The following is a 27,385-nucleotide window of genomic DNA, read 5'->3' on the forward strand; positions in this document are numbered from 1 at the left end:
ACTCACACAAAAGTAAAATCGCAGTGGGTCTCCCTAAGGCACCCTAGTTTGTCAAAACCCTCGTTGGCACGCATCCACATTTATTGAGAATTATAAAAATATTTATTTACAGAGAAAACCGGAAAAGTATCCCTACGTGCCTGCAGGTAGGCAACCATTTGACAAACCTCTGAGAGCACTTGCCTACCTGAAGGCGCCTACAAGTATTCTGTAGATTTTCTCTGTAAAGGCGCATTTTTAAAAATCTCAATAAATATTGGCTATTGCCACTCAGGATTTAACGCAGCAAGGTATCTCAGACGAACCCTTTGCCTTTTATTCACGCGTGTGTTAGTATCACATCGGCCGTTCACCACGCGACAGGACGGCGTGAAACAGGAGCATTGAAACAGCGTAAGGAATATTTGCTGCTTCAGAGAACGTTCAAATGTCACCGAATGGATTTGAATGGTCCCTAGTGGTTCCACCCCGTAAACCAGAGCAAAATTACGGTCGCACTACACTCCAAACGGGTTAGATCACTTTCAGAGGGACTGTAGCCCCGTGATGTCCGCCGAAAAGGGTTGAATAGCCCAAGAGGTTTCAACAGTGCCAAAAGTTGCCAAAAACGTCACCCTTTTGCTTCGTTGCACTGCGAAATGTAGATTTCGATTGTGAAATGTGCGAGAATCGACGTTCCAGGAAAGAGACAGCTTCATTGAGGCCCTTTATGTCGCTAGCTGAGGCCTTTTCGTTTCAGTTCTGAGCAGCGGTGTGTCTGAAATCTTTACCTGGACCACACACAAGAAAATCGCGTGAATTCACCGCTGGGCCTTACGGTTCTGACCTCCATCAGGCAGGCATAAAAAAAAAAGAGGTGAAATGTCGATACGAGGGGCCGTGAATACCTTCCCATCGTGAGACACATCCACGGTGTCGTTGTGTAGATTTGTAGCGGCATTTGGTCTCACTGTGACGTCGTTAACCAACTTTACACGTCACGAGAACTGCTGCACGCTGGCCTTTACTCAGCACGTGTCGACACCTTGCTGCTTGAAGCGTCATCGAGCCAGCTGATGACGTCACAAGGCGCTACGCTTTTACATCTTTACAGAGGAAGTTTGTAGGCACCTTTGAGCCAAATTTCGAAGTTATGCGTCGGAATGGGAGACAATTACGGGTTTCGAAACAGTGATCCTTTAATTTTATTGCGCAGGGTAATTTACTATGCAAAGCTAGTTAGTTAGTTACGTGTTCCATTGATCAATAGCACGGAAAGACCGTTATGATGTGGAACGTGTCAAATGCACAAGAAATGCTCACAGGAAACAAGGTTTTTTTTTACATTATAGTGTTATACCTAAATATTTCTATTATCTGTCCCATTCCCTTAAATGGCACAAAATGCATATATTATATCCCCAGATTTATTTACTCATATTTAAGAATTCATGTATGGTATAGAAGGAGTTGTCAAGGAGGTATGATTTCAATTTGTTTTTGAAACTATTACTGCTGTCTGTCAGACATTTTATTTTATTTGGTAATTTATCAAAATGTTTTATAGCAGCATATTTTACCCCTTTCTCTGCCAAAGATAGGTTAAGTAAAAGATAGTGTAGGTCTTTCTTTTTTCTGGTATTGTAATCATGAATGTCGCTGTTGATTTTAAACTGGTCCATGTTGTTGAGAAAAAATTTCATTACTGAGTAAATGTACTGTGAAGCAGTTGTAAGAATTCCTAACTTTTTAAGCAGATGCCTACAAGATGTGCGGCTATGAACCCCACACATTATTCTAACTACTTTCTTTTGAGCCGTGAATACCTTTTGCCTAAGTGATGAGTTGCCCCAGAATATTATTCTGTATGACATCAGAGAGTGGAAGTATGCAAAGTATGTTAGCTTACTATTTTCTACATCCTCAAAATTGGCAATTATTCTAATTGCAAAAGTTGCTGAACCCAGTCGCTTTAGGAGATCCAAAATATGAATTTTCCAATTAGATTCTCATCTACACGTACACCCAAAGACTTAGTATGCTCTACCCTGGCTACTCACTTCTTTTGGTGTGTTATATTTATTGAAGGAATTATATTTTTTGCAGCAGAAAATTGGATGTACTGTGTTTTTTTTCAAAGTTCAGAGGAAGCCCATTCGCAGAAAACTAATTAATAACTTTTCCAAAGACCTTATTTGTATCATTTTCTATCGGACTTTCTTTTACTGGATTAATAATTATGCTTGTATCATCAGCAAACAGTGTTAGTTCAGCTTCTTGTTTCACATAAGAAGGGAGGTCATTCACATATATCAAGAACGGGAGAGGACCCATGATCGAACCCTGTTGAACACCTAATGTAATTTCACCCCAGTTAGATGAAGTGGCAAACTCCTTTCAATCACTTGAAGCATACAAAGAGACTTTTTGCTTCCCGTTCTTGCTTGTTGTTGCTTGTTGAATGTTGTGGATTATAATAATAAATAGTCCCATACTCGGGCATTGAGTGCAGGAGAATAGATGCAGGAATCCTGCACAGCTGCTCAGGCCTAGAGGAGCTGGTTTGCCATTCCCTTATTCCGACCTGTTAAGAAGTATCAAATGTGTTACGGTGTCTTGTGGATGATTTGCACAAGTGCTTGTGCGTGTAGTGTTACGTTTGTGTTGTCATGGATGAAGTGAAGGGAGAGGGTTACGCCCTGTGCCGCCACATAGCCAGCTCCTCTTGGAGAGCACCAAGGGGCCCTTCCTAGCTTAACGTCCCCATCCGACGTGCCCTCACTTCGTGAAACACTGTGGAGAAGTTTGGGATTTAATCCAGCACTTTGGTGCAAGGACTGGTGGTCAGAGATTTTATACTACCACCTCCCGTTGCCTGGCAAATACTGGCAGCGAAAATTTCTTCCCACACCAGGATTCGAACCAGCTTACCTGCGAGTGAGCGCCACTGCACAGGCGTGGGTTAGCGACCTTGGTTATTGAGGGAGGTCACTATGTGGTGTAGAGCGTGTTAAAAAAGTATTCCACATTTTGAGAGGTGATAGCAGAGACTGAAACAAGGCAAAGGTGCCCAGTAAACGTGGCCTCTGAAATGGACTAGGGGTATCTCTCTGGTTAGTAATCAAAACGTCCTCAGTCTCAGGTTCGAAACCCACCACCACTTAAATTTTGACTAATAATCAGCTTGGCGGCCGAAGACATCCGGCATAAGAAGTCACCTTCATTCTTTTTAGAGAGGGTGGAAGAGTGGACAGAGGTTCAAGGCACTCTCTTGTCCTAGCGGTGGGAAACTACCCTTAAAGGTGGCAGAATCAGCAATTGCCAATGGCATAAGGATGCAGAAAGCAAGGGAAACCACTATGTTACAGACACACAACGCATATCCACAGGACATGTGGCCTGTAATTAAAAAACTTCTAACATTCTGCGTGGTGTCTGTTTGTTCTAAGTCGTGTCTCCCAACCACTTTCGCGCAACGACGCTCTGAGCGTGTTTTTTAGGGAATTGACTAGTTTGAACCTGGGACCTATTGCTGGTGAGGAGACGCCAGACCACACATGACATGTAGAGTTCCGAAGAGTTCAGTGAGACTAGCGATGATATAATCAAATACTTAATGATCTCAGCGTCAGCTCCACTGCACTCCCTGTAAAAGAATCTTCATACCAACTAAATTTAGTGGAAGGGGTTCAACGCTTTCCTATTTTTAGTTAGCTGGTAAAATAACTTCGAAAATTTTTATTCTACTCGAATTCGAATTTTTATTCTACTCACAAAACATTGTTTATAAATTGTACTATTGATAGAAGGAAATATTTTAATACAGGATGATAAAAACCAACTGCGTTCAACAAAAATGTGAACGAATATTCCCCGAATGGGTTTCCAAGTTCTATAATGGATCGAAGGATGACCTATGCCATATCACATCTATAATCTAGGTTTAAATTAAGTTTCATAAAAGAGAAAACTATCAAAAATGGTCTACAGTGCTCCTCAATTAATCGCGTTTCAGATTATAACTTCAAGTAGCAAATGTAAATACCACGAAGTTTAATTGACGATCGACACTAGTATTATGTAAAAAGGGGATGTAACAGATGAGACTTCTGCAGTTCTGAGTGAAATCTTATGCGCTCTTATGTGGCATCGCGTGTGTTCATTACCTTGTCGGTGATTAGGCAGCATCAGGGACGGCTGGCGGCGCAGCTCCACGCACCTCGCCATCTCGGTAGCAACTCTCTCAAACTTATCCTTACTACTGTTTACCGAAGTTGGTTTAAGGAAAAGGTATGTGGCTGTGGTTTCAACTGACCAATCAGCGTCTCAATGTTAACCTTAAGCTCCGCCTACAAAAATTCTGTCCATCCAATGAGAAACGTTATACTTTATGTCGTGGGGCAATGTTTTTAATGTTTGCTATGTAACAGAGACGTGTATAGTCTCACGCTAAAACTTGCAGCTGGTGTGGCCCTTTTAGTGTTATCATAAGATCCATACTGTTCTTCTGGAGGGCTCTATCTTTTAACATGGGCTGGGGGGGATGGGCCTCTTGGCGGTCGGCCGGCTATGCAGGTGTCCCATTGTCCGGCTTTTATTGTAGGGCCTTCTAGCCTACACAGCTCTGCTCTCGGCTTCTGTTCTCGTTTCTCCCCTTGGAACTGCGTCTGTTACACGGTGGAGAGGTATGACATGCATTTGGACATTCTTGTGTTGGTCTGTGGTATTCCATTTCCTGTCTCGTTGATCATATTACTTTGGTTAATTTAACGTCAGGATTTATTCAGAGCTATGTGACATATTGCCGTATTTGGTATCTTGTCAGGGTTTTCAGGGAAGGTGTTGGATTTTCCTGACACCTTACAAACTGTCATGATGATCTCTCCAATGGCAAAAGATTTCAGAGTAGTTAACCATTCGGGTCTCCCGGAGGGGACCGCCAAGGAGGACGTGACAATGAGAAAAAGACTGAATAACCGACCCAACGATAACGTTCTATGAGTCGGGGCATGCAATGACAGAAGTGTAAATGTGGTATGGAAGCTAGCAAACCTGATGGAGAGAAAAGAATTTCTGGTCAGATGAGTAGAGTGTAATATCAACAGCAGCAGAAAGTGGTATAACGGGAGTGGGATTAGCTATGAATAGGGAGGTAGGCCAGAAAATATGTTACAGTAAACAGTTCAGTGACAGCGTTGTTCTTATCAGAATCGACAGCAAGCCAACAACGACAACGGTAGTTTAGCTACACATCCCGATGTCGCAAGCTGAAGATGAGGAGACAGAGAAGGTATATGAAGATATTGAAAAAAAAGTGGTTCAGATGGCTGTGAGCACTATGGGACTTAACATCTGAGGTCATCACTCCCCTAGAACTTAGAACTACTTAAACCTAACTAACCTAAGGACATCACACACATCCATGCCTGAGGCAGGATTCGAACCTGCGACCGTAGCAGCAGCGCGGTTCCGGACTGAAGCGCCTAGAACCGTACGGCCACATCGGCCGGCAAGATATTGAAAGGATAACACAGTATGTAAAGGGAGATGAAAATCTAATAGTCATGGGGTACCGGAACGCAGTTGTAGGGGAAGGAACAGATTACAGGATAATATAAACTTGGAACAATCAATGAAAGAGGAGAAAGGCTAATTGAGTTCTGTAGTAAGTTACAGCTAGTTATCGCGAATATTCTGTTCGAGCAGCACAAGAGGAGGAGGTATACTTGTAAAAGGCCGGGTCATACCCGAAGATTTCAGATTACATCATGGTCAGGCAGAGATTCCGAAATCAGATACTGGATTGTAAGGCGTACCAAGGAGCGGATATAGCATCAGATAACAATGTAGTAGTGATGAAGAGTAGGCTGAAGTTTAAGGCACCAGTCAGCAAGACTCAATGGGCAAAGAAGTGGGATGCAGAAGTACTAAGAATTGACGTGATACTTTTGAAGTTCTCTAAAGCAATAGACATGGCAATGAGGAATGGTTCATGCAGTAAACTTGAGCAGGAATGGACATCTCTAAAAAGGGCACTCACAGAAGTTGGAAAGGAAAACATAGGTACAAAGAAGGTAACCGCGAAGAAACCATGGGTAGCGGAAGAAATACACTAAAGAGCCAAAGAAACTGGTACACTTGCCTAATATCGTGTAGGGCCCCCGTGAGCACGCAGAAGTGCCGCAACGTGATGTGGCATGGATTCGACTAATGTCTAAAGTTGTGCTGGAGAGAATTCACACCTGAATCCTGCAGGACTGTCAATAAATCCGTAAGAGTACGAAGAGGGTGGAGGTCTCTTCTTAACAGCACTCAGCAAGGCTTCACAGATATGCTCAATAATAATCATATCTGAGGAGTTTAATGGCCAGCGGAAATGTTTAAACTCATAAGTGTGTTCCTGGAGCTACTCTGCAGCAATTCCGGACGTGTACGGTGTCGCATTGTCCTGCTGGAATTGAACAAGTCCGTCGGAATGCACAATGGACATGAATGGGTGCAGATAATCATACAGGTGATTACGTACGTGTTACCTGTCAGAATCGTATCTAGACGTATCAGGGGTTCCATATCACCCCAACTCCACACGCTCCACACCATTACAGAGCCTCCACCAGCTTGAACAGTCCCCTGCAGATATGCAGGTTCCTTTGATTCATGAAATTGTCTCTATACCCGTATATCTCCATCCGATCTATACAATTTGAAAAGAGACTCGTCCGACAGCGCAGCATGTCTCCAGTCATTAACAGTCCAAGGTCGGTGTTGACGGGCCCAGGTGAGGGGTAAAGCTTTGTGTCGTGCAGTCATCAAGGGTACACGCCGGCCGCGGTGGTCTCGCGGTTCTAAGCGCGCAGTCCGGAACCGTGCGACTGCTACGGTCGCAGGTTCGAATCCTGCCTCGGGCATGGATGTGTGTGATGTCCTTAGGTTAGTTAGGTTTAAGTAGTTCTAAGTTCTAGGGGACTGATGACCACAGCTGTTAAGTCCCATAGTGCTCAGAGCCATTTGAACCAAGGGTACACGAGTGGGCCTTCGGCTCCGAAAGCCAATATCGATGATGTTTCGTTGAATGGTTCGCACCCTGACTCCTGTTGATGGCCCAGCACTGAAATCTGCAGCAATTGGCGGAAGGGTTGCACTTCTGTCACGTTGAACGATTCTCTTCAGTCGTCGTTGGTCTCGTTCTTGCAGGATGTATTTTCAGCCGCAGCGACGTCGGAGATTTGATGTTTTAGCCGATTCCTAATATTCACGGTACACTCGTGGAAACAATCGTACGGGATAATCCCTACTTCATCGCGACCTCGGAGATGCTGTGTTCTCTCGTTCGCGCGCCGACTGTAACACCACGCTGAAACTCACTTAAAGCTTGATAACCTGCCGTTGTTGCAGCGGTAACCGATCTAACGACTGCGCCAGACACTTGTTGTCTTACAGACGCGTTGCAGACCGCAGCGCCGTATACTGCCGGTTTCCTGTATTTGAATACGCATGCCTTTACCAGTTTCTTTAACACTTCAGTGTACTCAGTTGATAGACGAAAGAAGGAAGTACAAAAATTTTCAAGGAAATTCACGAATACAGAAATACAAATCACATACGAACGAATTAATAGGAAGTGCAGGGAAGCTAAGGTGAAATAGCTGCATGAAAAATGTGAAGAAATGGAGATAAATTGGAATTCCATTGTTATATGCAGATAGCGGATAGGAGGAGAGAGTACAGTGAGGACCTCTGTGAGGTGGAGAGTTTGTCTGACGACGTGACAGAAGAAGAAACAGGAGTCGATATAGAAAAGATATGGATCAAGCAATAGAATAAGAATTTAGAAGAGCTTTGGAAGATTTAAGATCAAATAAGGTTGAAGCGATTGATAACATTGATCAGAATCCCTAAATTCATTGGCGGAAGTGGCTTTAAAATGACCATTCATGTTGTTATGAAGAATGTATGAATGTGGCGACATACCATTAGACTGCCGGCCGCGGTGGTCTCGCGGTTCTAGGCGCGCAGTCCGGAACCGTGCGACTGCTACGGTCGCAGGTTCGAATCCTGCCTCGGGCATGGATGTGTGTGATGTCCTTAGGTTAGTTAGGTTTAAGTAGTTCTAAGTTCTAGGGGACTGATGACCACAGCTGTTAAGTCGCATAGTGCTCAGAGCCATTTGAACCAAGGGTACACGAGTGGGCCTTCGGCTCCGAAAGCCAATATCGATGATGTTTCGTTGAATGGTTCGCACCCTGACTCCTGTTGATGGCCCAGCACTGAAATCTGCAGCAATTGGCGGAAGGGTTGCACTTCTGTCACGTTGAACGATTCTCTTCAGTCGTCGTTGGTCTCGTTCTTGCAGGATGTATTTTCAGCCGCAGCGATGTCGGAGATTTGATGTTTTAGCGGATTCCTAATATTCACGGTACACTCGTGGAAACAATCGTACGGGGTAATCCCTACTTCATCGCGACCTCGGAGATGCTGTGTTCTCTCGTTCGTGCGCCGACTGTAACACCACGCTGAAACTCACTTAAAGCTTGATAACCTGCCGTTGTTGCAGCGGTAACCGATCTAACGACTGCGCCAGACACTTGTTGTCTTACATACGCGTTGCAGACCGCAGCGCCGTATACTGCCGGTTTACTGTATTTGAAAACGCATGCCTTTACCAGTTTCTTTAACACTTCAGTGTACTCAGTTGATAGACGAAAGAAGGAAGTACAAAAATTTTCAAGGAAATTCACGAATACAGAAATACAAATCACATACGAACGAATTAATAGGAAGTGCAGGGAAGCTAAGGTGAAATAGCTGCATGAAAAATGTGAAGAAATGGAGATAGATTGGAATTCCATTGTTATATGCAGATAGCGGATAGGAGGAGAGAGTACAGTGAGGACCTCTGTGAGGTGGAGAGTTTGTCTGACGACGTGACAGAAGAAGAAACAGGAGTCGATATAGAAAAGACATGGATCAAGCAATAGAATAAGAATTTAGAAGAGCTTTGGAAGATTTAAGATCAAATAAGGTTGAAGCGATTGATAACATTGTACCAGAATCCCTAAAATCATTGGCGGAAATGGCTTTAAAATGACCATTCACGTTGTTATGTAGAATGTATGAATGTGGCGACATACAATCGGACTTTCGGAAAAAAATCGTCTACATAATCCCGAAGACTGCAACAGCTGATAAATTCGAAAATTATCGCACATTCATCTTAACAGGACATGCATCCAAGTTGTTTACAATAATAATATGCAGAAGAATGAAAAAGAAAATTCAGAGTGTGTTAAATTACAATCAGGTTGGCTTCAGGAAAGGTAAAGGCACAAGAGGAGCAATTTTGAATGGCTCAAGTGGTTCAAATGGCTCTGAGTACTATGGGACTTAACTTCTGAGGTCATCAGTCCCCTAGAACTTAGAACTACTTAAACCTAACTAACCTAAGGACATCACACCCATCAATGCCGGAGGCAGGATTCGAACCTGCGACCGTAGCGGTCGCCCGGTTCCAAACTGTAGCGCTTAGAACCGCTCGGCCACCCCGGCCGGCTAGCAAGTCTGACATTGCGGTTGATAATGGAAATACCACTAAAGAAAAATGAAGACACGTTCATACAGTCTGTCGACGTGGAAAAAGCGTCTGACAATCTAAAATTGTGCAAGATGTTCGAAATTCTGAGAAAAATAGTGGTAGGCTATAGGCACTCCGTCTTCAGCCTGCAAGTGGCCCTTCGGTACCATCCGACCGCCATGTTATCCTCAGCTGAGGATGCGGATAGGAGGGGCGAGCGGTCAACACACCGCTCTCCCAGTCGTTATGTTGGTTTTCTTTGACCGGAGCCGCTACCAGTCGGTCGAATGTCTCCGCAATCGGCATCACGAGGATGAGTGCCCCCCGAAAAATGGCAACAGTGCACGGCGGCCCGGATGGTCACCCTTCTAAGTGCCGACCACGCCCGGCAACGCTTCACTTCGGTGATCTGACGGGAAACGGTGTACCCACTGCGGCAAGGCAGTTGGTAACCTATAGCGAGAGAGTTTTTATACAAACTGCACAAGAGCCAAGATGGCCAAGAGCGGACGACCAAGAACGACGTGATCGGATTAAAAAGTGTGTAAGACAGGTATGTAGTCTTTCGCCCCTACTGTTTAATCTGTACTTCGAAGAAGCGATGGTGGAAATAAAAGAAAGGTTTAGGCGTGGAATCAAAACCCAAGGCAAAAAGATACTGGTAGTCGCGAGCTCTATCTCCTTATCTCGTGTTTTCTATGGAAAATCTAGTGCTTGTACTCTTGTTAACTTTACTATTACAGAGATCGTCTAACTTTTATTTTTTTTTTTTTTTTATTGGTCCTGTGCACAACAAATAACTTACTTGGTCTTTCTACTGCCACTGCTTGACCTGCTGCATTCCATTATTTAACAAAAACATAGAAAAACATAATTCTGCATGGCGACTCCTGCTGTTAAGCGGCGGTTGCTGCTGCTTACTACAACTACATATAATTCAAGAGAAAGGGTTTGGTCAAATATAAACTCGATAAATGATAACCCAAACACGTAATTCTTTTTTTAAAAAATAACTATATTCTGAAAGCGATTCTTTCTCATTCAATTAACAAAACGCTAGAAGCTCTTTGAACAATCGCTTGGTATGTAAATCTGCCTCCAGTGGCATTAAAGCAATATTACAAATTAATCAAACTCTTGAGACAGACTGAAATACTTCTCAATTAAATACATAGTGAAACTATTCCTGACAATTACAAAAGAAATCAGTGACAAAAATCAATACTTAATCTTTTCGCCTGAGAATGGTTTCCCTTAAGAATTCAACTCGTATCATTATAAAATTACCGTCTGCTGCTACGCACATACACAAACCCTTTTCTTTAAATTAATAAGCGCGCTGCAAATTATAAAAAATTTCGGCTCAATACCAAATCCTGTGTCGCTGCTGGCGGACACGGCAGTACAACAGCTCGGCGACCACCCCTCGCCCAACACACGTGCGCACCATAGCAGGCAGGCCCCTACACTGGCCTCATTACTGCCGCTAGTTAATCCGTGCGCTGCGAAGCGCGACAACAATATCTTAGATTCAAGAGCTTGTGTATGCGCGCTGTAGCCAACCTTTAAATCCTAAGAGAGTATTGCTAACTCTCATAAACACCAACCTCATTTTTGAAAATTTTTCGGGGTTATTCTTGCCTGACATATTGGCAAGGAACAAACAGTAAATTTTTTTACAAAACGACGAAAAAATTAGGCAAAGAGAAAAAATGTTACAATTTATCCAATGACTTTTGCTTAGCATCTAAGTAAAATTTTGTTTAAACGACGAAAATTTTCTTGCATGGCATATAGGCAAGAGAAAAATGTTAAAATTTTATACAAAATGGCAGAAATGTTGCTTGCCTAATTGATTGGAAAGGAGAAAACACAGCTCCTTTTACAAAAACAATAGTAAAATGTTGCTAGCCTAGTATGTATGTAATAAGAAAACATCAAAGTAAATATAACAAGTTTCTTACATAAGTAGATAAAAAAGATCATATAAGTTTTAACAGATGTGTAACAATAACTACTTAAGCATTGAATAGTCTTCAATAAGCTAACATAACCCAATAACCAGTAAAAATAATATTTTATTTTGTGCGTTTGGGCACTTACATTTCCTTGACATTAGTCAGTAATGGCCTGACTACATGATATTTTATGTTTTTATGCTCGCAGTTCCCTCTGGTCAAAAGAAACCAGGTCTACATGTTTGAAGTGCAGCAGATTCAGGGACTTCATATCCACTGACAACCACACTGATATTCCAACATCAATTAATTTATGGTGTAAGCAGACTCAGCGACTTCGTATCCACTGACAACCACACCTGTTTTACATCATCAGTTAATTTAAGGTGTAGGCAGACTCAGGGACTTCATATCGACTGACAAACACACCTGAAGTCAAATTTTCCTGTGGTGAGACAGTTTGACAACGTAAGCAGACTCAGGGACCTTGTGTCCACTGACAACCATACGTAACGTCCATTCTCCCAGGATGACACAGTTTGACAGTGTTGGTAGAGTCAGGGACCTCATGTCCACTGACAACCACACGTCACTGCATTATTGCATAAGTACCTCCTCAAACTTATGTAGTACAAGTCTCGGTCGAGTATTTCTCTATACTGGAAACGTCATATTTTATAGAAAATAGATTCTCCCTTTAAAATACGATATCTCTAACCTAATTACAGAAATTAAGCAAGGAATAATATTATATCACATAAACAGGCATGCGAGTTCTGAGCTCATTTAAATGTTTTCTTTAACTCTATTGCCACAGCAATTACAGATATCTGGCATATATCTCAAGTCATGAGTAATGTGAGGCTCACCACACGGTGGCAAAGTCAATTTTCTTTAAATTTCTCGCCACAGCAATCACAGATTTGTGGCATGTATTTTTCAATTCAGCCATAATAAGAGGCTCACCACACGGTGGCAAGTTAATTTGCTTACGATTAGTTTGCCCAATAACAGTGGCAAAGTTTTGATTCTGACCACGAATCATTACAAATGTGACACCACACAAAAAATATTATTTTAATTTCAAGGCATAAATCCTGTGCCGTTGAACCCTAATTACCTACTATTTTTACATTACTAGTGATGATCAAAAATAATGTTACAATATTCGTTACAATAATTGTTGTATACATTTTGGTTATAAAATATTTAAATAATCCTACAAATAGAATAGTAATTCCATAGTGATGCTATTATATATAATAAAAGTTACAGAATCATTTAGAAAAAGTCTAGCCAACAGCTTGCCAAATCAATTCATGAATATGTACAAAATTTAGTGAATAATAACGTGACTTTGCGGCAGAATTTTTACACTCTCATTACTAATTTATACCAAATTTATAATTATTAGTCTGTAATGACTGTCAATATTTCTGATGTCAAACGTCAATGCCTGTGGTATAGCGTCTCAATCGTTTTTATATGGAGTCCTCATTGCCTCTGTTTGGAGGCCTCCCTAGTCTTTGTATGAATCTGTGTGGCCATACCTTGGATGGTCACAAAAAAACAAGAAAAAGAAACAACCTACAAACCTCATAATAAAAAAAAATAGATTATTCACAAAATACAACACACAAAACCCCTCCATCTGTCCAGTAGAAACTGAAAGAAATGGTTTATTCATCACGGTGACAAGAAATAAATTTATGACATGACAAGAGAAAAATCATCACTTTCCAATTAACCTCGTACTGGAATCGGCACAGCATCACTAAATGACAATCATGAAATAGAAAAATACTAGATCAATATTAAATTGACTTATTTTACACTACTATTTACACATTCTTAAAATATGGCAGATACTCTCGCCTCTTGGCGTAAGAGTCATTTCACTCTGGAAAGAGAAAATATATCGTTTAATGCACGCCATAATTATCTAGGTCATAACTCAGTGTCTTTTTTTTTTTTTGTCACGGTCGACTGTTTCTGGAACGTCCTTCTTCTCGCGACCCTTAACGGTAAGTGTGCTAAGCTCCCATCTGAAAATATCGTCTACTACACAAAATTACGTCACGTTAAGTGCTTTCGTTTCTGCAATGGAGAAAACTTCCGTTGCGGTCATGTTTCCTGTAAGAAATGCAATAAAGTCAACCTTAACAACAATAAGGAGAGAAACGAAACTATCATTCTTACCATTACACAATTTCACAGAGCAAAAAATATTCTTGGCACTCATTCATCACATAATTTAACACTTTGCTGTGTATTTGTATCAGAACTCCTTTCGTGACTAATAGCTATGTCTTAAATTTACTGTGACTTAGATTTTAAGTAAGTATGTACTCTACCTTAACATTACCGTGACTTAAATTTTACACAAATTTGTGTAAGCTATATCTTCCTTCATAGAATACCGTTGTGGGTTTCTTCGTTTAGAAGTGTATCTTTCTTACCTTATCTTGTTCTATAAATGTCGGCAAAGTGCTTCCTCATTGTGTCACACTATTCATGAGTGGTCCATAAATCCTAATACGCCTTATCTAGCAAACTAATAAGCACGAAAAATCCACATAAATCATCACTCTTCAAACTACCTCATAAATCAGAATAAGTGTGAGTTCGAAGGTTTCCTAATTATACTATTGCCCATCAAATATACCTTCTCAATTCAGAGCCACTTATACACTATATTTTACCTGAAGATAATGTCAACAGTTTCTGTTATTTCATGTTATTTCTCCCTAAAAAACGTACATAGTTATTTCTTGCGTTTTCCTTCAAATAAGTCACGAAAATTTCATTGTTTCAGTGAACAGTCGCAAGATGTCAACAGCTGGTATAATCCTCTCGTCAGAAATGTCCCTTTGCAAAGTTCTCATTCTCTCCAACAATACAAATCATTCATAATCATTCATTCTTGGTCTTTCATACAGGATAGATTGATAGTAAAAGATTAATAGATAAACAGGTTAGTCAAAGATTATGAGACAGTACTGAAAACTAAAATCGGAAGAATATATTGTAACGGCTGGGGCACCTATGCTCGCCAAACATATATTTACTAAAGATCAGTAAACTCCATAGGCCCTTATTCCTTGATTTATGTGTTCGTATTGTCTCAAGTTCCACAGCGGTTGTGTGTGCAATGCGTCGTATACGGAAGGGTCCTTCATACACCAAGAAAAGTTTCCTACTCAAATATTTTCCCTTATGAGAGAGTCGATGTGATCGAAGCAATACCTTTTGACCTACCTGTAAATTCTTGACGTTGACTCGTGGATTATACAGTTTCTTTCTTCTGTCTGCAGCTTTCTTCATGTGCTGTAATGCTATACTTACTACTTCATGGTGTTTTTGCAATAGTTCATCTAGAGTCTGTGGTCTATCGGTTTCAGGTAGGATTATCCCTTTCCTTTACCACGTGTAATGGGCTGTTATATGAACTCACAGCAGGTTCGATGATTCCCTGCTCTAACATGGATTGTATTTCCTGTTTGACTTTGTCTCTGTGTGTCAATGGGATGACGTATGGTGGTACAAAAAATTTATTATGTTCCTTGACCTTGAATTCATAAAGAAAGTTACATATTGTTCCTGTCTTGTGAGAAAAAACTTCACAATTTGTTTGTAATATTTTAAATACACTCCTGGAAATTGAAATAAGAACACCGTGAATTCATTGTCCCAGGTAGGGGAAACTTTATTGACACATTCCTGGGGTCAGATACATCACATGATCACACTGACAGAACCCCAGGCACATAGACACGGGCAACAGAGCATGCACAATGTCGGCACTAGTACAGTGTATATCCACCTTTCGCAGCAATGCAGGCTGCTATTCTCCCATGGAGACGATCGTAGAGATGCTGGATGTAGTCCTGTGGAACGGCTTGCCATGCCATTTCCACCTGGCGCCTCAGTTGGACCAGCGTTCGTACTGGACGTGCAGACCGCGTGAGACGACGCTTCATCCAGTCCCAAACATGCTCAATGGGGGACAGATCCGGAGATCTTGCTGGCCAGGGTAGTTAACTTACACCTTCTAGAGCACGTTGGGTGGCACGGGATACATGCGGACGTGCATTGTCCTGTTGGAACAGCAAGTTCCCTTGCCGGTCTAGGAATGGTAAAACGATGGGTTCGATGACGGTTTGGATGTACCGTGCACTATTCAGTGTCCCCTCGACGATCACCAGTGGTGTACGGCCAGTGTAGGAGATCGCTCCCCACACCATGATGCCGGGTGTTGGCCCTGTGTGCCTCGGTCGTATGCAGTCCTGATTGTGGCGCTCACCTGCACGGCGCCAAACACGCATATGACCATCGTTGGCACCAAGGCAGAAGCGACTCTCATCGCTGAAGACGACACGTCTCCATTCGTCCCTCCATTCACGCCTGTCGCGACACCACTGGAGGCGGGCTGCACGATGTTGGGGCGTGAGCGGAAGACGGCCTAACGGTGTGCGGGACCGTAGCCCAGCTTCATGGAGACGGTTGCGAATGGTCCTCGCCGATACCCCAGCAGCAACAGTGTCCCTAATTTGCTGGGAAGTGGCCGTGCGGTCCCCTACGGCACTGCGTAGGATCCTACGGTCTTGGCGTGCATCCGTGCGTCGCTACGGTCCGGTCCCAGGTCGACGGGCACGTGCACCTTCCGCCGACCACTGGCGACAACATCGATGTACTGTGGAGACCTCACGCCCCACGTGTTGAGCAATTCGGCGGTACGTCCACCCGGCCTCCCGCATGCCCACTATACGCCCTCGCTCAAAGTCCGTCAACTGCACATACGGTTCACGTCCACGCTGTCGCGGCATGCTACCAGTGTTAAAGACTGCGATGGAGCTTCGTATGCCACGGCAAACTGGCTGACACTGACGGCGGCGGTGCACAAATGCTGCGCAGCTAGCGCCATTCGACGGCCAACACCGCGGTTCCTGGTGTGTCCGCTGTGCCGTGCGTGTGATCATTGCTTGTACAGCCCTCTCGCAGTGTCCGGAGCAAGTATGGTGGGTCTGACACACCGGTGTCAATGTGTTCTTTTTTCCATTTCCAGGAGTGTAACTCATCAGTGCCTGCATTAGGATCTACTTCGTCTCGGTAAACTTTCCTTTTAATTAATTGTTCTGTACTAATGGGTTGTTCTGTTTCACAGTAAAACGTAGTGATGTTATCCGTGCAACTATTTGACAAATTCAGTGATTGTTGTGCCTCAAGCGGAAAGAGAAAACGCAGATAATTCACTTCCTCATCCTCCTTTGTTAGCCATCCTTGCAATTTAAGCGTGAATAAGCATTTGATTTACTCGTAACATGACTTCAGCATTACAAAAGTTTAACATTGCTTTATATTCACGTAGGAATTCCACACCCAAGAAATTTGCAGAAAACTCGTGTCCTTGACACCTGAAAACTAAAGAAGTCTGATTGCGTACGTCTACACTCTTTCCTTGAATGACTCCCTTTAATTTGGTCTTTAATAATGGCAAGGTTGGACAAACAGATGCCTGTTGACACTTCTTAAACATTGTCTCGCTAATTACATTCACAGGGTTGTCATAATCAAGTACAGCTGAAAGTAGAATATTTCCTACCGAGATTTTTATAATTGGATGATTATACATAATTTCGCTGTTGTCATTTTGTTGTAATAATATGTCCTCCAGTCCAACAAAGTTAACATAATTTGCGTGTCGGCTTTCCGCCGCTACAAACGGTTCCTTTGTAGTCCTTGTTGCTAGTAATTGTTGTGCCAGCTCGTGTTGCCGCGAATTATTGCTTTGTTTGGGTGATCTGATTTCCACATTGTTGTCACGCTCTAAATTGGAATTTCTGTGATCCTGCCAATTTGGATTTGTCCCCTCATCATAACTGTTTTAGTTCTTATTATTGTTATAACCTTAATTGTCACGTGGGCTCGATGCTCTGTATTCTGCATGAGCGCCGCGTTCCGAATTGTAACTTGCGTGTCCACGCCAATTTCGGTTGTCTCTACCGCGACCATTCCTTCTAAAATAATTTTCATTTCCATAACGCCTTTGCTCTTGCGGTCCGCGATCTCTATTACTGTACTGAGAGTTCCTATGACCATAAAAATCATTTCTCTGGCGTCTATGATCTGTGTTATACGGTTGATGCCCCATATCGCGCCTATCTTCTTCCGCCATGTACTCGTGAGGTTCGTCCGAGTTCCATACGCGTTTACGGTCACGCCGCGGATTATTATTTTTCCAATACTGATTACTATTATCTCTTTGCGTGTTTTCATAGTTCTCAAATTCTAATTCTTGCAAAAGAGCTTGGAATGCCTCCAAGTCATCTTTGCACCTACCTGCCAAAATTATGTGGCGTAATCTGATCGGCAGTTTTGTCAAACAGATACGAATTAATTCCGACTGACTGTACGGATTCGTCAAATATCTGTTCATGCACATCATGTTTTCAAAATATTGCATTGGAGTTGAAAATTTCGACTGCTCATAACTTGGCATCATAATGATGTAATGTTTTACACGATCATGTGTAGTCTCTGACCAGTAAGCAGATAAGAATGCGTGATAAAAATCACCATATGTGTGACATTCACGTACTATTGAGCGCATTCTTGTTGCTGGCTCTCCTTCAAGATAACTGCAAATGAATTCCAGTTTGTGGCCATTTGGCCATGTTGGTGGTAAAGAATAGTCAAATTGTTGTAACCACTCTCAGGGGTGGATTTCGTGACTAGCATTCCGAAAAATTTTAAATTTTCTAACTGTGAGAAAATGCTTATAGTCAAACTCGTCATTTTTCTTAGCGCATGAGTTTTCTTTTACAGCATGACTCACGTTTCCTTCATTACGTCCCGCAAACATGTCATATCCGCGAGAAAAGTGGTCAGCATTAACATAATTATCACGCTCATTGTCGTTACCAATTTGGTAATTATAAGATCTACCAGTGTCATTGCTGCGATCGATCTTTTCTTCGAAGCTGGCAAGGTGTTCCTGTATATTTTTTACGTAACTTTTGTTTTGCTGATTGTCATCTGCCCTTGTTTAACGGGTTACAGAGTCTGAAATTCTTCGGTATCCGCTATCGGTACTGGGTGAGTGTCATCTGACCTCGTATCTAACCCGCTACTCAGTTCTGTCACTTTCATGGATAATTCATATACCTGTTTAGTTACTGTCATTAATTGAGTTTCTATCTTTGAAACTTCATTAGTGGTCTGTAACTGCAGTACTCAACATTTTTCGCTAATTCCTCTACTTGCAGTTCTTGTTGTGACGTCTGTCGTTTCACTTCAACAATATCAACATTTTGTACGTGATCAAGTCGGGATACAAGATTATTAATATCTGATTTGAATTCTTCACGAACTTGACTTTTCAACTGACTGGTCATTTCTTCAAATTTACTAATTAAATTGTCATTCGCCTCACCCTGAAACAATGTGAGATTCTCGTTAATTTCGTTCTGAAGCGATTTGAAATTCTTTGCGTTATTGTTGTTAAATTCAGTGAGTTTACTTTCCTGTCTGTCATTAAATTCAATGAGTTTACTCTCCTGTCTGTCATTAAATTCAGTGAGTTTACTCTCCTGTCAGTCATTAAATTCAGTGAGTTTACTCAGTAATAACTGTAAAACATCATTACTGGGGGCAGGGAGTGCAACGTTACTCTTCTCTGTTAAAGCAGAAGCAGTACCTGCATTTCCACTAACAGAAGGAAAGGCAAAATTACTCCGCACTGTCGGAGTGGCAACCAGACCTGAATTTCCACCGAAAGTGGGGAAAACAAAATTACTCTGTACTTTTGAGGCGCAAGCAACGCCGGAATTTCCCATAATGAGTTCGGTTTGCGTCACTGTATTGTCATGTCCTTAAGTTGCGTGTAGCACACAGTTGTTCATCACGCATTGTTGGCAAATGATCGCCTACATTCCGATTCTCCGCAGTATTGTTCGAAAATTCTGGATCTCAGTATTCTCAAAAGAATTTTCTACTCTCTGTTCCGAATTTTCGTAAACTGCGTTTGAAACCGCTCCTAGATTCATGTTCGCAACCGTATCTACGTTCGCGTTTGCAGTAGCATCTGCATTATTTTCCATTTTCTTTTGTGCTCGCGTCCTCATTGTCGCAATGCGAATGAAAACATGTCACTAAAATACACCGCTATCCTAAAAATTCCACTGTTCAATTAACTATTACACAATGCACCAACAAATTCAAAGCCAAAACTGCTGAAATAAAATTTTTTGTTAATACAAAGCAGTGCGCAAGCGATCAAAATGCTGTGCCTCCACTAATGATTACTGTTGCGTAAGCTTGCAGTTGGCAGTAGAAAGACGAAGCATATCTAACTACGACTCGTCCAAAAAAAAAAAACGTATCCTGGCAGGCATGTCAACAGGTGAAAGTCGCGAGCTCTATCTTCTTATCTCGTGTTTTCTACGGAAAATCTCGTGCTTGTACTCTTGTTAACTTTACTATTACAGAGATCGTCTAACAATTTTTTTCTTTTATTTCCTGTGCACAACAAATAACTTACTTGGTCTTTCTGCTGCCACTGCTTGATCTGCTGCATTCCATTATTTAACAAAAACATAAAAAAACCAATTATTCATGCTGAGTGCAATGCATGTTCTGTATGGCGGCTCCTGCTGTTGCTGTGGCTGCTGCTCCTTACTGCAAATCAAGAGAAAGGGTTTGGTCAAATCTAAACTCGATAAATGATAACCCAAACACGTAATTCTTTTTTTTAAAAAAACTATATTCTGAAAGCGATTCTTTCTCATTCAATTAACAAAACGCTAGAAGCTCTTTGAACAATCGCTTTGTATGTAAATCTGCATCCAGTGGCATTAAAGCAATATTACAAATTAATCAAACTCTTGAGACAGACTGAAATACTTCTCAATTAAATATATAGTGAAACAATTCCCGACAATTAAAAAAGAAATCAATGAAAAAAATCAATACTTAATCTATTTGCCTATCAATGGTTTCCCTTGAGAATTCAAGTCGTATCATTATCAAAATTACCGTCTGCTGCTACGCACATACACAAACCCTTTTCTTTAAATTAATAAGCGTGCTGCAAATTATAACAAATGTCAACTAAATACCAAATCCTGTGTCGCTGCTGGCGGACACGGCAGTACAGCAGCTCGGCGACGACCCCTCGCCCAACACACATGCGCACAACAGCAGGCGGGCCCCTACACTGGCCTCATTACTGCCACTAGTTAATCCGTGCGCTGCGAAGCGCGACAACAATATCTTAGATTCCAGAGCTTGTGTATGCGCGCTGTAGCCAACCTTTAAATCCTAAGAGACTATTGCCAACTCTCAATACGAATGATACGATTCGCTAATGACATTGCTATCCTGAGTGAAAGTGAAGAAGAGTTACATGATCTGCTGAATGGAATGAACAGTCTAATGAGTACAGAATATGGATTGGGAGTAAATCGAAGAAAGACGTAAGTAATGAGAAGTAGCAGAAATCAGCACAGCGAGAAACTTAACATCAGTATTGGTGGTCACCGAAGTAGATGAAGTTATGGAATTCTTCTACCTAGGAAGTAAAGTATCCAATGACGGACGGGGCAAGGAGAACATCAAAAGCAGACTAGCCCCGGCAAAAAGCACATTCCTGGCTAAGACAAGTCTACTAGTATCAAACATAGGCGTTGACATGAAGAAGAAATTTCTAACAATTGTATGAATGCGAAACATGGACTGTTGGAAAACTAGAACAGAAGAGAATCGAAGCATTTGAGATGTGATGCTACAGACGAATGTTTGAAATTATGAGGACTAATAAGATAAAGAACGAGGAGGTTCTCTGCAGATACGGAGAGGAAAAGAATACGTAGAAAACACTGACAAGGTGAAGAGACAGGTTAATAGAACACCTATTAAGACATCAGGGAATAATTTCCATGGTGCTAGAGGGAGCTGTAGAGGGCAAAAACAGTAGAGGGAGACAGAGATTGGAATGCATCCAGAAAGTAATTGAGGACGTAGGTTGCAAGTGCTACTCTGTGATGAAGAGGTTGGCACAGAAGAATAATTCGTGTCGGGTCGCATCAAACCAGTCAGAAGACTGATGACCCAAAAAAATGGATACCTTAAGGCCACGTCCTCATTCAAAATGGTCGAAAATTCGATATTTTATTGCATTTTTGAAAGATATATGTGTCTAGAATGTTAGTACGCGGCGGTTTTTTAATCCGTGTCTTACAAATGTTTCTACAGCCAATTGTTCGAAGCAGTGTAATGGCCGGCGGGGGAACGCTCTCAGCCTGAGACGTCCGTCTCAGGTAGAAAACTTGTCGTGCCATGACGCACATTCACAAAATAATTTATGTAGCTCAGCCGGATCGGCTTTTTCCGCCAAAAAGAACGACAAAATTGCACTCCAGCAACAATTCGAGTTAGATGAGGGGTTGATATATGATCCTGGGATTACAGACTAAACATAACTAACGTGGGTCAAATTTTGGTCAAAACTCGTCAAGAAGTAAGTTTTGGACTAACCGTTTTGAATTTTCAAATTCTAACTTCAGATCTGTGTTCAGCGACATCAGAAATACATAGTAACGTTTAGTTTTTATGCAAATTGAACTAATAATACATATGAAAGTTTTTCCTAAATTTCATATGCGTTTTTTCTCGAGAAGCCATTTAACAAAACTGCCCGCAGCATGTTAACTTTTCTTGGGAATTTACACCTATAATATATAAAACTTGTTAATACGAGGGTTGGAACTTTAATAGTGGCAACTATTTATTTACAGCTCGTACAAAATAGATACGTGTTTCAAACATTTACTGACCTTCAAAGTGGTCATCAGTATTGTGTATAACCCGTTGCCAGCGATGTGGAAGTCGTAGGATGCTCTTAGCACTACCAGTTGTGTTGACAGTTCGAGCGGCGCGGTCTGTTGCCCGTCGAATCTGTAGCAGTTCTGAAGCGAATGTCTTGAAGTATTTCCTTCAGTTTAGAAATCGAGTTGAACTCACGAGGTCTTACGTCAGGGGAGTGCAGTAGGTGGTATAGCACTTAGCAACCACATCAGTCAAACAAATCAGTAGCATCTTGCACTCTACATGCCTGACCATTGTCCTGCAGAAAGTGTCATCAATTCTGTCTCTATCATCATCATCATCAGCTCCGTCTTTAGGCCACAAGTGGCCCTTCCGGGACCGTCCGGCCGCCGTGTCATCTTCCGAGGAGGATGCGGATAAGGAGGGGCGTGTGGTCAGCACACCGCACTCCCGACCGTTAGGACGGTATTCTTTGACCGAAGCCGCTACTAATCGGTCGAGTAGCTCCTCAATTGGCATCACGAGGCTGAGTGCACCCCGAAAAAAGGCAACAGCACATGGCGGCGGGATGGTGACCCATCCAAGCGCCGGCCACGCCCGACAGCGCTTAACTTCGGTGATCTCACGGGAACCGGTGTAGCCACTGCGGCAAGGCCGTTGCCCATCAATTCTGTCTCTATGCTATTCATTTTTGGAACACAACCTACGACCAACCTAGAGACAGAAGAGACGACACTTTCTGCAGGACCTGACCAGCATTTTGCAGGACAGTGCTCAAGCACGTACAGTGCAAGCTGCTACTGATTTGTTTGACTTATGGGGCTGCTAAGTGTTATACCACCTACTGCACTCCCCTGACTTAAGCCCTCGTGAGTTCAACTCGATTTCTATACTGGAGGAAACATTTCATGGCATTCGCTTCAGAACTGATACAAATTCGACGGGCAATAACCCCGCCGCTCGAACTGTCAACACAACTGGCACTGCTAAAAGTATCTCTTTGAAGATCAGTAAAACTTTGAAACACGTATCTATTTTGTACGAGCTGTAAATAAATAGTTGCCACTATTAAAATTCCAACCCTCGTATTAATTTCTCTTTGTAAAGCCATAAAGAGCGAAAAAAAAAACGAACTGAAAGTTCGAGTTAGCACCACATCATTAAATTTAAGGATGTTTCATTGTGGTTAGGTATAAGCTCCCATAAATTTAATGTAGTACTGACCGATGTTATCCATTTTTTATTTCAAATAACTCCTGAGAGGCTAAACTGCACGCAGTTTGCGTACTTCAAACTCGCAGGCCCTCGATCATACCATAATCAAAGACGCAGTTCTCTTTTTTTTATTGAAAATATAAAAATTTCATTTTCTCAAAAAAATTCCTATCTTTGCTTTTTTTTGCCCATTTGAATGTGAACCTGGTCTTACGGGATATGAGCAGTTGTTCATTCCGCTACTGTGAAACACTACTCTTCTACCACAAGTTCTTTGCTGTTATAAACGACCTACAGAATGCAGTAAACAGACAGGACTCATTCTTATTTTCCGTGGATACAGAATGTATTGCTATTGTAAACCGTATTCACGATTCTGCTTAAGTCCTGGGCTGCGGTGTTTCAGACCAACAGAATAATATGTTGTCATTTGTTTACTGATTTTCTTGCTGCATTCTACTGGTCGCTCGTAACACAAAATAGCTTACAATATAAGAGACGTTTTTCACACTAATGACGATTAACATGTTCTCGTAGCTCTGAATGTGCGCTTTTTAGAACACACATTTGTTAGTTGTTTTGGTCCATACTACCACCTCTCGAAATATAGTATATTTGAAACACACTGTATAATAGGTTCTGTGGCATTATCACTGACTGAACAAGTTGTGAACGAGCTAAACAAAGGACACAGCAGTAATGGAAACTGTTTTGTCTTCCAGAAGTGTCCTGCACCCCCGGGGCTACGTACAAGGAGGGGTGTAACACCTGTCGCTGCCGGTCAGATGGAAAGTCCGGAGCCTGCACAAAAAAGGCCTGCCAAGTGGACTCCAACTGAGGACACCCCTCAACATTCAACATTTTGTAATAACAGTTTGAAGAAACATGTATAACATTTCATTTATAACCTCTTCACTCCTGAGATAAAAAAAAAAGTTGCACCAAATTTTTCTTTTCATATTTTCCAGCAAACCAATAAATAAGTGTGACACAAATGTAAATGAAATAATTTTATGATGATTCACTAAGGCATAAATGGAGGTCCACGTGTGTGGCCTCCGGTCTTACTTACCGTGAAAACGTACTAGACTTTGCTTTGTATTTTCTTTCACCTTTATTTAACAAGAACATTTTATTCAGCATTATACATATTTTATTTGAAGCAGTAAACTGTATTTGTTAATGCACACAGAAAATAGGATTCTTAATGTTAACATTTTTAACTATATGATTTCCAACACAAGTTTCTGTTCAAGTTCTAAAGCAGATTCATATATACAAGAAAATAATAATTATACAACAATTTTGGCAAGTAGTAATTTGCCACTGCCGATACATAAATCTTTACTGGTTTATGATAAGCTTAGAGACAGTTATGCGACAAATGTGGACTGTATTTATGCAGTGTGAAAACACTGTATAAATACATTCCACGTTTGACGTACATGTCTCTCATCTTGGAATTGCAGCCATATTTCGTTCACTTTGAGGCATTTCTTTCTCCATCAAATTTTGATTTTCGGTCAGCTTTGTAAACCAAGCTTCTGAAACTAACTGTTGCAGACCTATTCTTGGCTTTTTATTAACAAATTCTTCATCATCTACATCTTCGCTATCAGAAGAAATCACTGTACGCGAACGTCTTCTTCCCCAAACGACTGGCAAGACATATTAACTGTATTATTATTTACCAGTCAGTTTCATCAAGCTCAGCAGGACAACCTTCAGCCAAAAACGAGAACTCATCATATTCCCTTTCAGATAATTCCACAGGGACAAATTGCCTATTGACTTCTGTCTCGGGTTCTTCGGCCGCCGTTTATCTAATGATTTTACTGAGGTTTCGCAAGCACGAGTGGCTGGCATTGTCAAAGCTTCACCCTCCATTGCCGGTGGTGAACTGAAGCCGAGATTTTTTTTTAAAAAAAATAGAGATGGGGCCCCTCGACGACCGCGCCAACGTAGTGACCAAACCAAAAGTTCTACTGTCACCTCCGTCAACATGTTAGTTATCTAGTAAATGGATCACAGGATGCTGGGCTGTAATGTTATGCGTGCGTCTGGGTAAGACTACGCATTAACACGGTCCATCAGGTGATAGATAGTGGACGAAACGCGAGTGAGTATAGCAATTTGAAGAGCAGAGGGAAAAAAGTGCCAAGGCTCGTGCCGTGGTAAAAATCATCTGCGACAGTGGGATGGGTAGTAAAAGCAGAATTGGCTGACTAGCTGCGATAGTTCATGCAAGGTTAGATTTGTTAGTATGGGTATCATGCATCATTACCGTGGCAAGCGATGGCGATGTATCCCAGTTGCTGCAGCAGCTACATTCCTGGAGCAATCAAGACCGTTATACAGTAGTGGAGGATCGCCCATAGATCATCTCACTGTGTGGGGGATGTGTGGAGCTTGTCTGCATGCAGTGAACGGTACGGCTTCCCTGCGTGGTGCCAGTTTTTCGGCAGTGTATTCCAGCTGGATATCCAGTAATGGCGTCTGATTAACAGGGGCTCATCTGTACCGTTGTGTTTGCGTGCTCTAGGCCATAGATGTTAGGTCCTTACAAGTATGTCTTTTGGTCTCTTATGTTTCCATCTATGGTTGTGGTCGTAGTTCCCCAGATTCAGAATAAACGGGTTCTGCGAATGTCTGGAGTTTCTGTATAGTCTTGTGGTGAGTTTGTGGATTACCTCCTTGAGAGTCTCAAGTCGGTATTCCCGGTGAAGGTCCGCGATGCGTGTGTATCGTGGAGCATTGCTTATGATTTTGAGTACTTTGTTTTGTATGAGCTGCAGACCCGACATTGCAAGTGGGTCCGTTTTCTCCTTTACCGATCTAAGGCACTCTTTGATCTTCCTTGTCGGTTTGAAAATCGTCTTTACGCAGTGTTTGTGCAATATACGGCCGATTCTGTCCGTCATTCTGGGAATGCATGGCAGAAAGGCCGTACCCGACATTTCTTTTTCTGATTCCTTACTTCGCCGAGTGTATGGCTCTAATACAATCCTAATATAACTAGTGGAGTACCCATTGCTCCTCAGAACACTTTCCAGGTGTTGCATTTCACGTCCGAGGTGCTGCGGCTCACATATTCTTCCTGCTCGCTTTACGAGCGTATTAATTATGCCTCTTTTCTGGCTCGGGTGGTGGTTTGTTAGTTTGTGCAGTTATCGGTCCGTGTGTATCGGTTTTCGATACACGCTTTGTCCCAGGTTTTCACCATCCCTTGTGACCAGCACTTCTAGAAATGGCAGTTTTTGTCCTTTACTACTTTCATGGTAAATTTTATGTTGGCATGGAGGCTGTTCAGGTGTCTTAAGAAGTCACCGAGCTGTTCTTCACCATGGCTCCACACAACGTAAGTATCATCGACATACCTGTACCACACCTTAGGTTTGCAAGTCGCCAAGTCCAGTGCCTGTGCTTCGAATTGTTCCATGAAGAAATTGGCCACCACTGGACTAAGAGGACTACCCATGGCGACGCCTTCCAGCTGTTCGTAGAAATCGCCATTCCACGTGAAATAGCTCGTGGTGAGACATGCACGGAGGACCTTTGTGATGTCTTGCGGGAAAATGGAACCAATGTGCTCCAGAGCGTCACTGAGAAGCTGTAGAAATACAAAAACGCGCGAACAGTTTCAACAAGAAAGAGGAAAGCCTTAAGGTAAACGGATCCTGGCTTCCCGTACTGCAGCGAACGACCGTCGCAGGTGGCAAGAGAAGAACCGCACCGGAAATGACCGAGGAGAAGCCCTCGGACGTTGGCGCGCCAGGTACTTACAGTCTGCGGCCGCGAGCTTGGCTCCAGATCGAATGCCGGGCATTTGCCACGCCGG

General features: G+C 42.2%; 1 protein-coding gene across 2 annotated transcripts in view; it reads left to right on the forward strand.

The window, feature by feature from the left end:
* The window catches only part of LOC126203132 (protease inhibitors-like), an 87,216-nt gene extending 62,674 nt beyond the window's left edge, over nucleotides 1-24,542 (forward strand). For both annotated transcript variants that reach the window (XM_049937379.1, XM_049937380.1), the window contains one exon: nucleotides 24,270-24,542. In XM_049937379.1, the coding sequence (XP_049793336.1) occupies nucleotides 24,270-24,385 (116 nt within the window). In that variant the 3' untranslated portion in view covers nucleotides 24,386-24,542. The remainder of the gene's footprint in view (nucleotides 1-24,269) is intronic.
* Nucleotides 24,543-27,385: the final 2,843 nt, after the last annotated feature.

Source organism: Schistocerca nitens, chromosome 9, assembly GCF_023898315.1.
Source record: "Schistocerca nitens isolate TAMUIC-IGC-003100 chromosome 9, iqSchNite1.1, whole genome shotgun sequence".
Lineage (NCBI taxonomy): Eukaryota > Metazoa > Arthropoda > Insecta > Orthoptera > Acrididae > Schistocerca > Schistocerca nitens.